General features: G+C 35.7%; 1 protein-coding gene across 4 annotated transcripts in view; it reads right to left on the bottom strand.

The window, feature by feature from the left end:
- Positions 1–13,694, bottom strand: part of INTS2 (integrator complex subunit 2) — a 46,554-nt gene that overhangs the window by 28,090 nt on the left and 4,770 nt on the right. For all 4 annotated transcript variants that reach the window (XM_079131353.1, XM_079131352.1, XM_079131354.1 and 1 more), the window contains exons 5-11: positions 12,543–12,656; positions 11,113–11,243; positions 10,672–10,845; positions 8,135–8,361; positions 5,320–5,445; positions 1,331–1,402; positions 1,131–1,245 (exon numbers count right to left, since the gene is read on the bottom strand). In XM_079131353.1, coding sequence (XP_078987479.1) covers positions 1,131–1,245; positions 1,331–1,402; positions 5,320–5,445; positions 8,135–8,361; positions 10,672–10,845; positions 11,113–11,243; positions 12,543–12,656 — 959 coding nt within the window. The remainder of the gene's footprint in view (positions 1–1,130; positions 1,246–1,330; positions 1,403–5,319; positions 5,446–8,134; positions 8,362–10,671; positions 10,846–11,112; positions 11,244–12,542; positions 12,657–13,694) is intronic.

Below are 13,694 nucleotides of genomic sequence, written 5' to 3'. Positions count from 1 at the left end.
CACTTGCCTAGCCTGCTCAGCCCTGAGTTCAATCCCTACGACAGCAAGAAAAAACTGAAACAAAACAGATTTGCAAACATAAAATGAATGGAACTGCCATATTATGGTGAGAGTTTAGAAAAACTAGAGTTCTCATTGACTAATTAAACAGTTAAACTGGCATAACTTTTCTGAAAAATAATCTGGCAATACTCATGAAACACCTTCACATAATCATACTTCTCACTTAACTGCCACTCAGAGTTTTGTCCTAAAGAAACAGTTCAGAAAATACATGAGAAAGTAGCAGCATGTGTGCCTGTGTGTTCATTTGTTAGTCTGTTTGTTTTGGTAAAAGGGATTGAACTCAGGGGCACTTACCCACTGAGCCACATTCCCAGTCCTTTTAATTTCTTATTCTGAAAAAGGGTCTCACTAAGTTGCTTAGGGCCTCTCTAAATTGCTGAGGCTGGCTTAGAACTTTCAATCCTCCTGCCTCAGCCTCCCAAGCTGCTGGGATTAAAGGCATGCCCCACTGTGCCCAATCAATGTGTATATTAAAACAAATGAGGATACTCATTTAAGCATTAAACAAAGACTGAAAAATCTACACATCAAATAAAAAGCCCATTAAGAAAAGTACAATCAGTCCAAATGATGAACTACTAAGAAGCTATCAAAAATCACATCATGGGGCTGGGGATATAGCTAAATTGGGAGAGTGCTTGCCTCATAAGCACAAGGCCCTGGGTTCAATCCCCAGTACCACAAAAAAAAAAAAAAAAAAAAAATCACACCACATCAAATATTTATTGGTATGAAGAAATATCCATAATGTACTAGTAAGTTCCATTGTTTTTGGATTTGTTTTTTGCAGGGCAGGGTTCTAAGATTTTTTTTTAATTACAAAATATATGTATATCATTTTAAGATTTTTTTCCTTTTTCTGTGCTTTCTAAGCTTTCTGCATTGAACAGCTATTATTCTTATCAATATACATTCTTAAAATGCATTTTTCTAAAATCTCCTGATAAAACTTCAATTTATTAAACAACCAAAATTAATTAAATTAAAACAATATACTTATTTTATACTACAATAAAGTACTCAGCTTGGAAACCCCTTTTAGGAAAAAAAATAAAGAAAATTACCTTCATTCCCAAAGTGGAACAGACTAAGTCAATGATAGCACTAAGCTGGTTGCTGTGAAAGTACATAGCCACCAACAATAACATCTCACCAAAAGAAGCAGAGACACCTGAAGTACTGTTGAAACAAAAGAAAATTGAATTTCCAAAGGGGGAATAAGAAAAGCTTTCTCAATTGAAAAAAACAAATTAAGTCACCTTACCTCTCAAAGTAAGCTTCTTCTTTTATCATCCAACTTAGCCACACCACCATTAGCTGTTCTTGTTCAGGTGTACTATATAAAACATACCAGAATGTCATTGGTTTACTGGCATATAAACAAGAAAGCATTCTGAAATTATTTTTGGTGGGAATTTTTTTTTTCTTCCCTATTTTGAAATATCAAGTCAAATTAACAGTTTGCAGAATTGGACTATTAATTATAATTGAGATATGTGGTAGTTCTAGAACTCAAGAATAAGGGCTTTTGCTTTTCTTCATGAATCTGAATAGTCAAATTCTTTCAAAATCTTAGTTACCATATTTGCAAGTTGGGGAAAATGAAGTTCCTCACATTCCTAGGAAAAGCAAAGGCCCTTTGGGACTAAAAAGTTGTAAGAACTGTATCAACTTATCTCACATAGAAAAATCTATAGTATTAAAACTTGGCATCAAGCTGGGCATTGCAGCACATGCCTAGAATTCCAGTGTTTTGGGAGGCTGAGGTAAGAGAATCACAAGCTTGAGGCCAGCCTCAGCAACTCAGCAAGATACTGTCTCAAAATAAAAGAAAGGGTTATAGCTATAGTTCAGGGGTAGAATGTGCCACTGAGTTCAATCCCCAGTACATAAAAACAAATAAAAAAAAAAAACTACTTAGCATCAAAAAGTAAGAAACTAGCAGAAGTAGTGGTGCACAGCTATAATCCCAGGGTTATATCTCAGAAGGCTGAGGCAGGAGGATTGCCAAGTTCAAAGCCAATCCCAATAAAAGTGAAGTACTAAGTAACTCAGTGAGACCCTGTCTCTAAATAAAATACAAAATAGGGCTGGGGATGTGGCTCATTGGTAGAGTGCCCCCGAGTTCAATCCCTGGTACCCCTCCCCCCAAAAAAGTAAGAAACTGAGTACTAGACAGTAAAAAGTCAGTCCATCTTTCACCTGAAAAATAATTCAAGGGCTGAGGGCACAGCTCAATGGTAAAATGCTTGCCTAGCATGTGTGAAACACCACCAAAAAATAAAGGAATTCAACTTACAGAAATCTTCTGAGAATTCAAAATGATAAAGAAATAAATGATTACTAACCACGACAAAGAATAGAAAAACAAACCATGGACTCATTGGTTATGAAAAATGGTTAGAAAAATATCTAACAATAACTGTTTTAAAGCAATTCCTATATTTGAAAATGAAAGGTACAAGTTGACTCTGACTTGTGAAAAAAAGTTCTGTTTTCTTTCCATCTCACTGCAGTAAAAATAATTAAAACCCAAAGTAACTAAGCTGGGCATGGTGGCACAGGCCTGTAATCCCAGCATCTCTGGAGGCTGAGGCAGGAGGATCACAAGTTCAAGGGCAGCCTCAGAAACTCAGGGAGGCCCTAAGCAACATAGTGAGACCCTGTTTTAAAAAAAAACTGTAAAAAGAGAGAGCTGGGCATGTGGTTTAGTGGTTAAGCATCCCTGGGTTTAATACCCAGTATAAAAAAAAAAATTAAAAAAATAACCCACCACCTAAAGATCATGGGACCATACTCAGATCAAGTTAAAAAAATTTAAAATTATTTTCAACTCGCCTAAATCATTCCACTAATTAAAGACAATGTTACAAAGTAGAAAGACACAAGCTGAGGAGATAGCTCCTCTTGGAGAGCGCTCATCTATCATGTGCAAGGACCACGGTTTAAAATAGAAAGATGCCTTTAGAGCCTGTAAGACTGAGGAGGAATCCCATATCTTTGCTAATTACATCTGATAATACAATCTTGAAAAACTGAAAAACAAAATCTTTCTGAACTTTAGGTCTCCAATTAAATATGAACATTAGGCGTAATGAAGATTAGAGGTAATGTTTAGAACCAGAACATCAAGTAGAGAAAATGAAGTACCTCACTTCATGCACCTAATTTTACACCCTCCTGAAACCCAACTACATTAAAGAAAATTTCTTGAGGGGAATATGTGTTTAGAAGAGAGAACAAGACAAAAGATGAAAGCTTTAGAACATATGGATGAGAGGTAACCAATTTAGCAGCCCTGAGGAAGCAAAATACTTAACTGACAGAAGAGAAAACTAATCCATTTTATATCACAGAATTCCCAAAGGGCTTAGGAATTAACACGACGTCCTGGGCGTAGGAGAAAAGAAAGATTAAAATGGGACGGGGGTGAGGCAGGTTGTGGCTCAGAGTGGTAGAGCACTTGCCTGGTATGTGTGAAGCACTGGGCTCAATCCTCAGCATCACATAAAAATAAATAAGTGTATTTAAAAAAAAAAGAGTGGGACAGTCTATGTAAGCAACAGATTTCCAAATCACCTTCACCATTCCATACAACTAGATGAATATCTTTCCTTCAAGATGGTAAAACAGTGTGTCTGAATTAAGGGACAACCAGATATAAGTAGAGCACCAGTCTAAAATCAGAACTAAATGAATGACGATACTCCACCAGCCTCACCTTTTAGCTTTGTTCAGAGGTTTCTAGACAGGTCCTCATCTCTGAGCAAGAAAATATTCTTCTCTAAGACTAATCAGCTGAAGAGTTTCCCACAGACCTATCTATATACTTAGAGATTCTAAATTGCTTCCTACTTTTAAGTACCCAATCAAGTAATAAAAAATACCTAAAAGTCCCAAGTAGAAAATAGAGACAAAAAGTCACCTTTAGCCTCTGAATTCAATCCCCAAGTACCAAAAAAAGAAAGAAGGAAAGAAGAAATTAAAAGCTGAATAGAGTAGGATTTAAAGATTAAGTTGAGAATAAATTCTAATAGGAAGAATGGGCAATTTTTTCCCAGAATGATGAAAATGCCCTAAAATTAAATTTTCTTGATGGTTATATAACTCTATCCATAGACCAAAAAACATGAATTGTACACCTTTCTTTTTTATAGTACTGGGGATTGAATGAAGAGGTGGTTTACCACTGAGCTACATCCTTAACCCTTCCTTTATTTTTTGAGACAAGGTCTCACTAAATTACCAAGGCCAGGCTCAAACTTGAAATCCTCATGCCTCAGCCTCTAGAGTAGCAGGGCTTATAAAAAGATGCCATTGTGCCTGACTAGTTTTAACAAATTTTATAGACCTATTTTTTTTTTAATTAATTTATTTATTTTTGGTCCCAGGGATAGAACCCAGGGGCACTTAAAAACACTGAGCCACATTCCCAGCCCTTTTTTTATATTTTGAGACAGGGTCACACTGAATTGCTTAGGACCTCAGAAAGTGGCTGAAGCTGGCTGTAAACTCGTGATCCTCCTGCCTCAGCTTCTCCAGCCACTGGGACTACAGGCATGCACCACCGTGCCTGGTCATTTTTATTTTCTGGTACTGGGGATTGAACCCCAAGAGTGCTTAACCACTGAGCCACATCCCTAGTCCTTTTGTTCTTTTTCCTAGTTGCAAGTAGACATAATACCTTTATTTCATTTTTATGTGGTGCTGAGGATCAAACCCAGGGCCTCACACATGCTAGGAGAGCACTCTACCACAGAGCCACAATCCCAGCCCTTGCCACCCCTTTTTATTTTTTTTATTTTTGATACAGGGTCTTGTTAAGTTGCTTAGGGATCCCTAAGTTACTGAGGCTGTTCTCAAACTTGCAATCCTCCTGCTTCAGCCTGCTGAGTCACTGGGATTACAGGAATGCACTACCATGCTCAGCACTGAAGAACTATTCTTACTCCTTTAAACAACATTCATAAGAATAAAATGAATGACATACAGTAGATGCCAATAGTACCCTTTTATTTAAAGACACTACAATTGTCCACACGTAGATCAATTTTAATCTAATACGATACATATATTTTTGTTTTGTTTTTTCCTTTTTTCCTTTGTTTTTGGAGGAAGTAGGCATAAAAATCAGGACTCTACGCACACTAGGCAAGAATTCTACCACTGAGCTACATTCCTAGTCTCTTTGTGTTTAAATAAGTGCACAAAAGCAGACATTGAGAAAAAAGAGCCAATTATATAGTGAGGTACCTGACAAGTGTTGAAAAGGCCAATAGCATACAAAAGGAAAGGGAAACAAATCGAACCCCAGCTGGTGTAGCAGGAGGTCGGCTGGTCATCAACTGCAGCAACTGCTCAGCTTCTTCTTCAGTTGGTCTAAAAAGATATAAATGATTAGGCTTTACTTTTCTTAATTGAGGGAAGACCAGGAAAAAAAAAAAAAAAAAAAAAATGAACTTGCCAACATTTTAACTATTTCAGATAAAAATTTTTCAAACTTTATAAATGATACCTCACCATAAAATCTTTAAAAACATAAGCCGTCCAAAGCAAACTTTTTTTCTTTTTTCTTTTTCTTTTTTTTTGGTATTACTGGGGATTAAACACAGGGCCACACACATGCTCAGGAAGCATTCTACCACTGAGTCCCATCCCCAGCCTTCAGAAGCAAAACTTCTAAGAAATTACACTGGAAAGCAAGATGAAGACTTCTCAGAAAACTCGGAATGGAATCACCAGTTGGCCCAGTTAACCCACTCCTTGATATATACCCAAAGGACTTAAAATTAGCATACTACAGAAATGCAGCCACATCAACGTTCAAGCAGCTCAATTCACAATAGCTAAGCTATGGAACCAACCTAGATGCCCTTCAACAGATGAATAGATAAAGAAAATATGGTCCATATACACAATAGAATATTACTCAGCCATAAAGAAGAATGAAATTACGGCATTTACCAGTGAATGGTTGGAACTAGAAACTATAATGCTAAGTGAAATAAAGCCAATCCCAAAAAGCAAAGTTCTCTCTCATATGTAGATGCTGACTCACAACAGGTGGGGGAGAGAGAAGTGGATGGGGGGAATGGGGGAAGGGGGGGGTGAAGGAACTGGGAAAGACAAGACAGTAGAATGAACTGGAATTAACTTTCCTATGTTCACATATGAATATACAATCAGTGTAACGCCACATCATGTGCAACCACAAGAATGGCAAGTTATACTCCATGTATGTATGTCAAAATACATGTATGTCATGTATAACTAAAAAGAATTTTTTTTTTAAAAATCAAAACATAATTTTTCCTAAGAGACAATACAAGCATGCCTTACTTGACCCAGTAGTAAAATCATAAAAATGAACACAAGCTGAAACCATGCAACACAATCTTAATAGGCAATAATGAAAATTATGACTACACTGAGAGCTTTAAGATTTATCAAAACGTTAACTGTCAGCTATAGTAAATACAGAAATGGGGAAAAAAAGTAAAACTAATATTTATGTGACACTCTATAACTGAAAACATTAGAAACATTCAAGTAACTTATCTTTTTGTAAAAACTTTTGAAGAATAATCAAGCCAGGTCTGGTGACACACCCAGCAACTGAGGTGGCTGAGGCAAAAGGATCAAAAGTTCAAAGCCAGCCTCACCAACTTACTGAGACCTTAGCAACTTAGTGAAACCCGGTCTCAAAATAAAAAATAAATAAATAAAAAGACTGGGGATGTACTCAGGATAAAGCACTGGATTCAATCCTCAGTATCAAAAAAAAGTGAAGTTAGAATAGACTTTACATCTTCTTTTCATTGCTCAACTTGTAATACAGTGAGCATCTTTTCTATGACTTGGTGAAGGTGTCATACTGCCTTCTAGGTTTGGCTCATCTTCCAATATTTTGTCCTTTGTATCTTCAGTGTGAAATGAAAGTTCTTAACTTTAAGTATAAAGATGTCTGCTAGTGTCACATCCTCTGGAACACTGTCATCCCTTTGTTACAATGACTTCCCTCATTTTTCTAAAAGTTCTCCCTCACTATTTTCCTCTGGATGCAAATCTAGGGTCTCTCAAATGGTGCGAGTGTCAACATTCGCACAGTCAGCCACTTTCCTGAATTTTTCACTGCAACTTTCTTTTCTTTACTACACTTTTACCTTTAATGGCCAATTCCCTCTTTTGTTTACCTGTTTTAGTAAAATGTCATACTATTTTATCACTGGGAGATGAAGAAGCAATATAACTACCTACTTGGTAGTTTTATATATATATTTTTTGGGTATTAGGGATTGAACTCAGGGGAACTCAACCACTGAGCCACATCCCCAGTGCTACTTCGTATTTTATTTAGAGAGTGTCTCAGTTCTTAGTGCCTCACTTTTGCTAGGGTTAGCTTTGATCTCACGATCCTTCTTACTCAGCCTCCTGAACCACTAGGATTACAGGAGTGCATCACCACATCCCACTTACTTTATATAATTATTAAGTTAATAATGTACTGTGGTAAATAACATGTGAACCATATCAAGGAAACAGCATTTTTAACTAAATTGTAGTAACTGAAATTCACATATATCAGACACGTAAAGTGAAGACCATACACAGTTGGGGACAAATTCCAAAGGTTTCATAATAATGATTAAAAAACCTTATGTATCATATTAATTTTAAAGAATTTATTATCTCAGTTGCTAAAGGAAATATATGAGAGATTTACTTTAATTAGCTACATGGACCAGGTAAGGGATCACTCATAGTGGTCTCACTGATCTATGATACCAGAGTTTTCCTTTGCACTGTAATTAGAAATTGACAAACTGTGACAAACTGCTCTGGGCCCTCCCATATTTACATAATTCTACTTGCAATCTGACCAAAATAGATACATACATCCCTGCTATGAATGCTTGGCACTAGAACTTCAATCTTGATATATGCCAGCCACTACAGGAGCTGAATAAAACCTGAATCCTCAGAATAAAAGCCTTTTGGTTCACCTTCTTGGGATTAGAAATAAGAAAGTAAAATGACAAAAAAGGAAAAATATCAAATTATTGAATACTTGAGTCCAGCGATCCCCATCAAAGCACAGTACAGACGTAAGAGTGCACTGGCTTTCACAACATGCTCTTCTTTCAGCCCCGAATACACAGACACATTGGGCTCCATCTCCACATCAGCTTCTTCCACAATGCGGGTACTTCTTACTGTGGGAAGAATGCCCATCAACTCCAGAAGAAGCTGCCTTCTCATTTGCCAAAGTACAGAACTGCTGGTCTCTCTTTTTCTCTATAAGAAATAAGAACCAAGAAAAAAAAAGGAATGAAGCATTTACTAAATTATAAGAAGCTCAAACAGATCTGCCCCTCCCCTTTTTATGTGGTACTTGGAATTAAATCCAGGGCTTCACATATGCTAGACAAGTGTGAAGGCCTCAGATCTCCCCATTTAAACACTTGAAACTGATACTTTTGAGAGGGTTGTCATTAACTTCAGAATGTCACTTTAAACAAATCAAGTAAACTAAAACGCCACTGGTTTGTTTGAAGACTACTCTACTCACCCTGATTTGGATTGGCTACAGAGAAAAGACTAAATTAGTGATCATTTAAATTGTAGAATATAATTTAAATGAGAGTTTCAAATACATAATATACCACAGCACAGAACAGATTTCAGAGACAAAAGATCTTGAGTTTAAACCCAAGTGCTACAATTAGATAATTATGTATTTTAGATATATTAGTTAACCTCTCTGAACTCCAATTTCCTTACTGACAAGGAAGTGACTATTTCATTAATCTTATATAGCTGTTATAATTAAGTCTACGAGTCTGTAATTACTGCAGTTCTTCTGGCAGGGATATTGTCTTAGTCATTTTTTATTCCACAGGGCCTAACACTATGCCTAACATGTAGGAAGCACTCAATGTCTGTTAAGATGATGAATGAACAAAGATAATAAATACAAAAGTAGTTCTAAACTATAAAGAAGCCAAGTGCTCCGTTTTTTCATATTGGAATCAAATATGAAAGAAAGGATTGGGAATGTTGCTCAGTGGTTAAGGAACCCTGCGTTCAATCCCCGGTACCACACACACGAAAAAAGACAAATATTATTTGATTCCAATCATGAGTTATCTAGAAAGGGTAAATTAATTCACAGACGAAGTAGAACAGAGGTCACTAGGGATTTGCAAGGGAGAGGAGGAATGGGAAGTTTAATGGATAGAGTTTCTATTTGGTATGATTAAAAAAAAATTCTGATGGTGATGGTTGTGAAACATTGTGAATATACTTAATGCCACTGACCTGTCTGCTTAAAAATGATTAATATGGGTCAGATGTGGTGACACATGCCTATAATCCCAGCTACTGGGATCAGAGTGATGGACTAAGGCAAGATTGTAAATTTGAGACCAGCCTGGGAAAGTTAGTAAGACCCTGTCTCACCAGGAACGGTGGTGCACGCCTGTAATCCCAGCAACTAGGAGGCTAAGACAGAGGATCAAAAGTCAAAGTCAGCCTCAGCAATTTAGTAAGACCCTAAGCAACTTGGCGACACCCTGTTTCAAAAAAAAAAAAAAAAAAAGACCCTATCTCAAAATAAAAATCAAAAAAGGGCTGGCATGTAATGCAGTGGTAAAACACCTGCCTAGCATCTGAGACCTGGGGATCTCCACCACACACAAAAATAAAGATTAAATGGTAAATTTTATGTTATGTATCTTTTATCACTATACACATACACACACACACACACAAATACATTAAAATTATAGAATATAATTTTTCTTTTGATCCAATGCAGTAGTTGGCATGAGTCTAATCCATGACCCTGTTGATCCCCAAGATGCTTTCTGAAGGTCCCAGAAAGGCAAAAAATACTTCTTTTAATAACAGTAACACATTGCCTTTTTTTGTTCTACTACTCTCATAAGTATATGATACTTTTTTCCAAAGGTTTCTATTAAACCAGAAATAAGGAGATTTGAAAAAAATCTCTATAGTTAAATATCACTATTCCCACAAAATTTTTTATTGTTTTGGAAAATATATTTTCCATTAAAAAAATACTGTGTTCCCATTTAATTCTGTTATTATTGCTATTTTTTAATAAATTAAATAAATATTTCAAAGAAATTTTAGCTTTAAATTTTGTTTCCCCTCTTCCAGTACTAGGAATTAAACCCAGGGGCATTCTACTGCTGAGCTGTATCTACAGTACCCACTTTTTTTTTTTTTTTTTTTTTTTTTTTTTTGACAGGGTCTAAGTTAAGACACCAAGGTTGCCTGCAATTTGCAATTCTCTTCCCTAAACCTCCCTCCACGTGATTACAGTCAGCATGATTACAAACATGCACCACCACTTCAGGCTTGTGTTAACTTCTAACATGGGAAATATAAAAAAATTAAAACTGCATAAACAAAAGCTCTTTCATATCCTCAAGGATTTCTTTCTTAAAAGCTGAGGAAGTCCCTGAAATTAAATTTAAGAACCATTATTCTGATGACATCTTTCTAAAGGTGTTTCTTCTTTCCCTTTTAGTAACTGCCAAAATATCCTGATCCTTAACCTACAGAGATGTATAATCTCACCTGCTGTCCATTTCGGATAAAAGTTCCAAACCACGTCCGGACTTTTGCATTTGTTCCAAGAAGCAAACCACTAACAAAACAAACCAAGTCACTCACTCCATCTTCACAAGCTTCGTTTTTAGTGTGATCCAATGTTAAAGCCACTCCAAGGCCTGGCAAGTGACATTCTTCCACCTAACACAGCAAAGAAAACAAACTCGATATTATAAGGAAAAGAGAATGTTTCAAAATCTAAAGCATCTAAGTGTAGAGGAAAAAAATAAGACAAAATGTAAAAACCCACAGAGGACGATAACACATCTAGTATATAATTAAAATTTGTAACCTCTACAAGATTCTAAAACTATCTTAGTAAAAAAAGAAAAAAAAAAAAAAAAAGAAAAGATATTACTTTGTCCTAATATAAAGAGCTTTGATTCATAAAACAATAGGGTCTCTTACCACCATGCCTCGGACCTTCAGGGCTTGAGAAGGATTCATTTTACATAAGAACCGTAAGGCATCTGTTCTGCGCCTTCCTCCAAGACTTTCTTCATCTTGTCGTTCTCCATTTTTGATGAGGCCTCTACAAACTAAATACATAAGAACCTCTATTATTTTAAGATGCTTCTCACCCCAGTCCTTTTAATGTTTTATTTTAAAACAGGGTCTCACTAAATTGCTGAGGGCCTTGCTAACTTGCTGAGGCTGGCCTTGATCTTGCAATCCTCCTGCCTCAGCTTCCTAAATCTGGGATCACAGGTATGTACCATCATCATGCCAGGCAAAAAGAAGAATCTTTTTTCTTAATGTTTTTTTAAATTTTTTATTTATAAATTTTTTTTTTGATACTGGGGATTAAACCCAGGAGCAATTAACTACTGAGCTATAACATTTCCAGCCTACTCACTTTTTTTTTTTTTTTTTTTTTTTTTTTTGAGACAGAGTCTCTCAAAGTTGATTAGGGCCTCACTAAATTGCTGAGGCTGGCCTTGAAGAACTTGCAATCCTCCTGCCTCTGCCTCCCAAGTCACTGAGATTATAGTGCCCAGCTGAAGAGAAGTATCTTAATGGATAGCACACATGGAGCAAATAGACAAAGTCAGGAATTATAACTTTAGATCCAGTGCTTTTTCCTCCCTGGAAAAACTACAATTCACAGATCACCTTGCTTAACAAAAGTTGTTTTTACTTTTATATCACTCAGACCCAAATAACAATCTTCAGTTACAAGTAGTTTAAAAAAGGTGAAATTTTTTCACTGGTTTTTCTAAATTTCTACCCTGTACTTATGGCAAACTGACAGTAATAAAGCTAAAAACAACAACAACAGCCTGAGTGTTGATATTTCTGATGATACATATCTTATATTGCTCCTTATCTTACAGATGTCTCCTCTTTGCTCCCTTAACATAGAGATTTATATCTTCTAGTTCCCTGGCATATTTTACTGGTGTATTATAACACTGGGGAGTAACGGCAAAAAGAAAAAAAAAAATTTAGGATACATACTCACTGTACTTAAATTTGCAATGTCAATACAATTTTGAAATCCCTAAGCTTGACATATTTACAATGAATACTCACTAATAAACTTGAAAAGATAAAATCTGAAATAGAATTCCATAAAATGTTTCTTTCTAGAACTAAAAAAAGAAGAAAAGAAAAATTAGGACCCAGCACCATACAGTGGTGTATGACTATAATCCCAGCTACTAGAGCCACTAGGGAGATTGAAGCAAGAGGATCAGCTGAGCCTAGCAATTTGAGGTCACACTATGGTAACAAAGAGAGACCCCACCATCTCAAAAAAAAAAAAAAAAAAAAAAAACAAAGGTCCTATACGTGCACTACCAATTTTCCTCAATATTTCATTTTTTAATTATATTTACCTTCATTAAAACTATCAGGAACATTGGCCACCAAGAGACACAAGAACCAGGCACCATTTCTAACATGTAGCAAGGCTTCAGCTACATCAACTATAGGAAGCAAGGAAGGGAGCTCTATAAGAAAACAAAATCAATAGCACTATTACAGAATGAAATTTCATTATGTTAAATATTAAATGTCTTGATATTTTAAAGAGGTCACCAAAATGCAACTAAAATACTTTTTTTCATAGTCTACAGCTGAGCTGTTCAGCAGAATAGCCACTAGTCACATGTGGATATTTGTTAAATGAAACTTAAAATAGTTCATTTCCTCAGTCACACTAGTACATTTCAAATAATTCCACAGGTGGCTAGTGGCTACTAATTGAACAGCACAACACAGACTATAGCAGAAAGTTTCACTGAATAATGTTGGTTTAAAAAGAAATTTTCACACAATTCTTTGCATTTTTGTCTTTACTTTTATTTCTATCACACATACATACTATTAAAAAATCTGGAAAATATAAAAAGGTACAAAAAGAAAATTAAAATTAGCTCTAATCCATTACTCAAAGTTAATACAAAATAATTCCTTTCATGGGTACTGTTTTGTTTTAAATTTTAACAAAACTGGGATTATATTTTATTTACCATTCTGCCCTTTGCTATTTCCATTTATTATAAACATTTTCCAAAATCATTAACGTACTATAAACATAAACACATTTTCCAAAATCATTAACAAGCAATAAAATCATTAAATCAAGTAAACCATAATATATTGTACCTAATGTACATAATATGCCACACTGTAGAAATAAAATAATTCTCTTAATGATTGTTCTATTAGTCTTTTTTTAAAAACATTTTTATTTTATTTTTATGTGGTGCTGAGGATCGAACCCAGCGCCTCACACATGCAAGGCAAGTGCTCTGCCACTGAGCTACAGCCCTAGCCCCTACTATAAGTCTTATTTATTTATTTATTTTGATATGGGGAATGAACCCAGAAGTGCTTTACCAGTGAGCTATAGCCCCTTCCCTTTTTATTTTTGACTGAGGGTTTCACTAAGTTTTTTGGCCCTAAGTTGCTGAGGCTGGTCTCAAACTTACCATCCTCATTCCTAAGCCTCCTGAGTCACTGATATTACATGTGTACACCACTGC

Source organism: Sciurus vulgaris (genome assembly GCF_902686455.1).
Source record: "Sciurus vulgaris genome assembly, chromosome: 3".
Lineage (NCBI taxonomy): Eukaryota > Metazoa > Chordata > Mammalia > Rodentia > Sciuridae > Sciurus > Sciurus vulgaris.
Note: the sequence above shows the minus strand (reverse complement) of the source record. Positions and strands in the feature narration are given on the sequence as shown.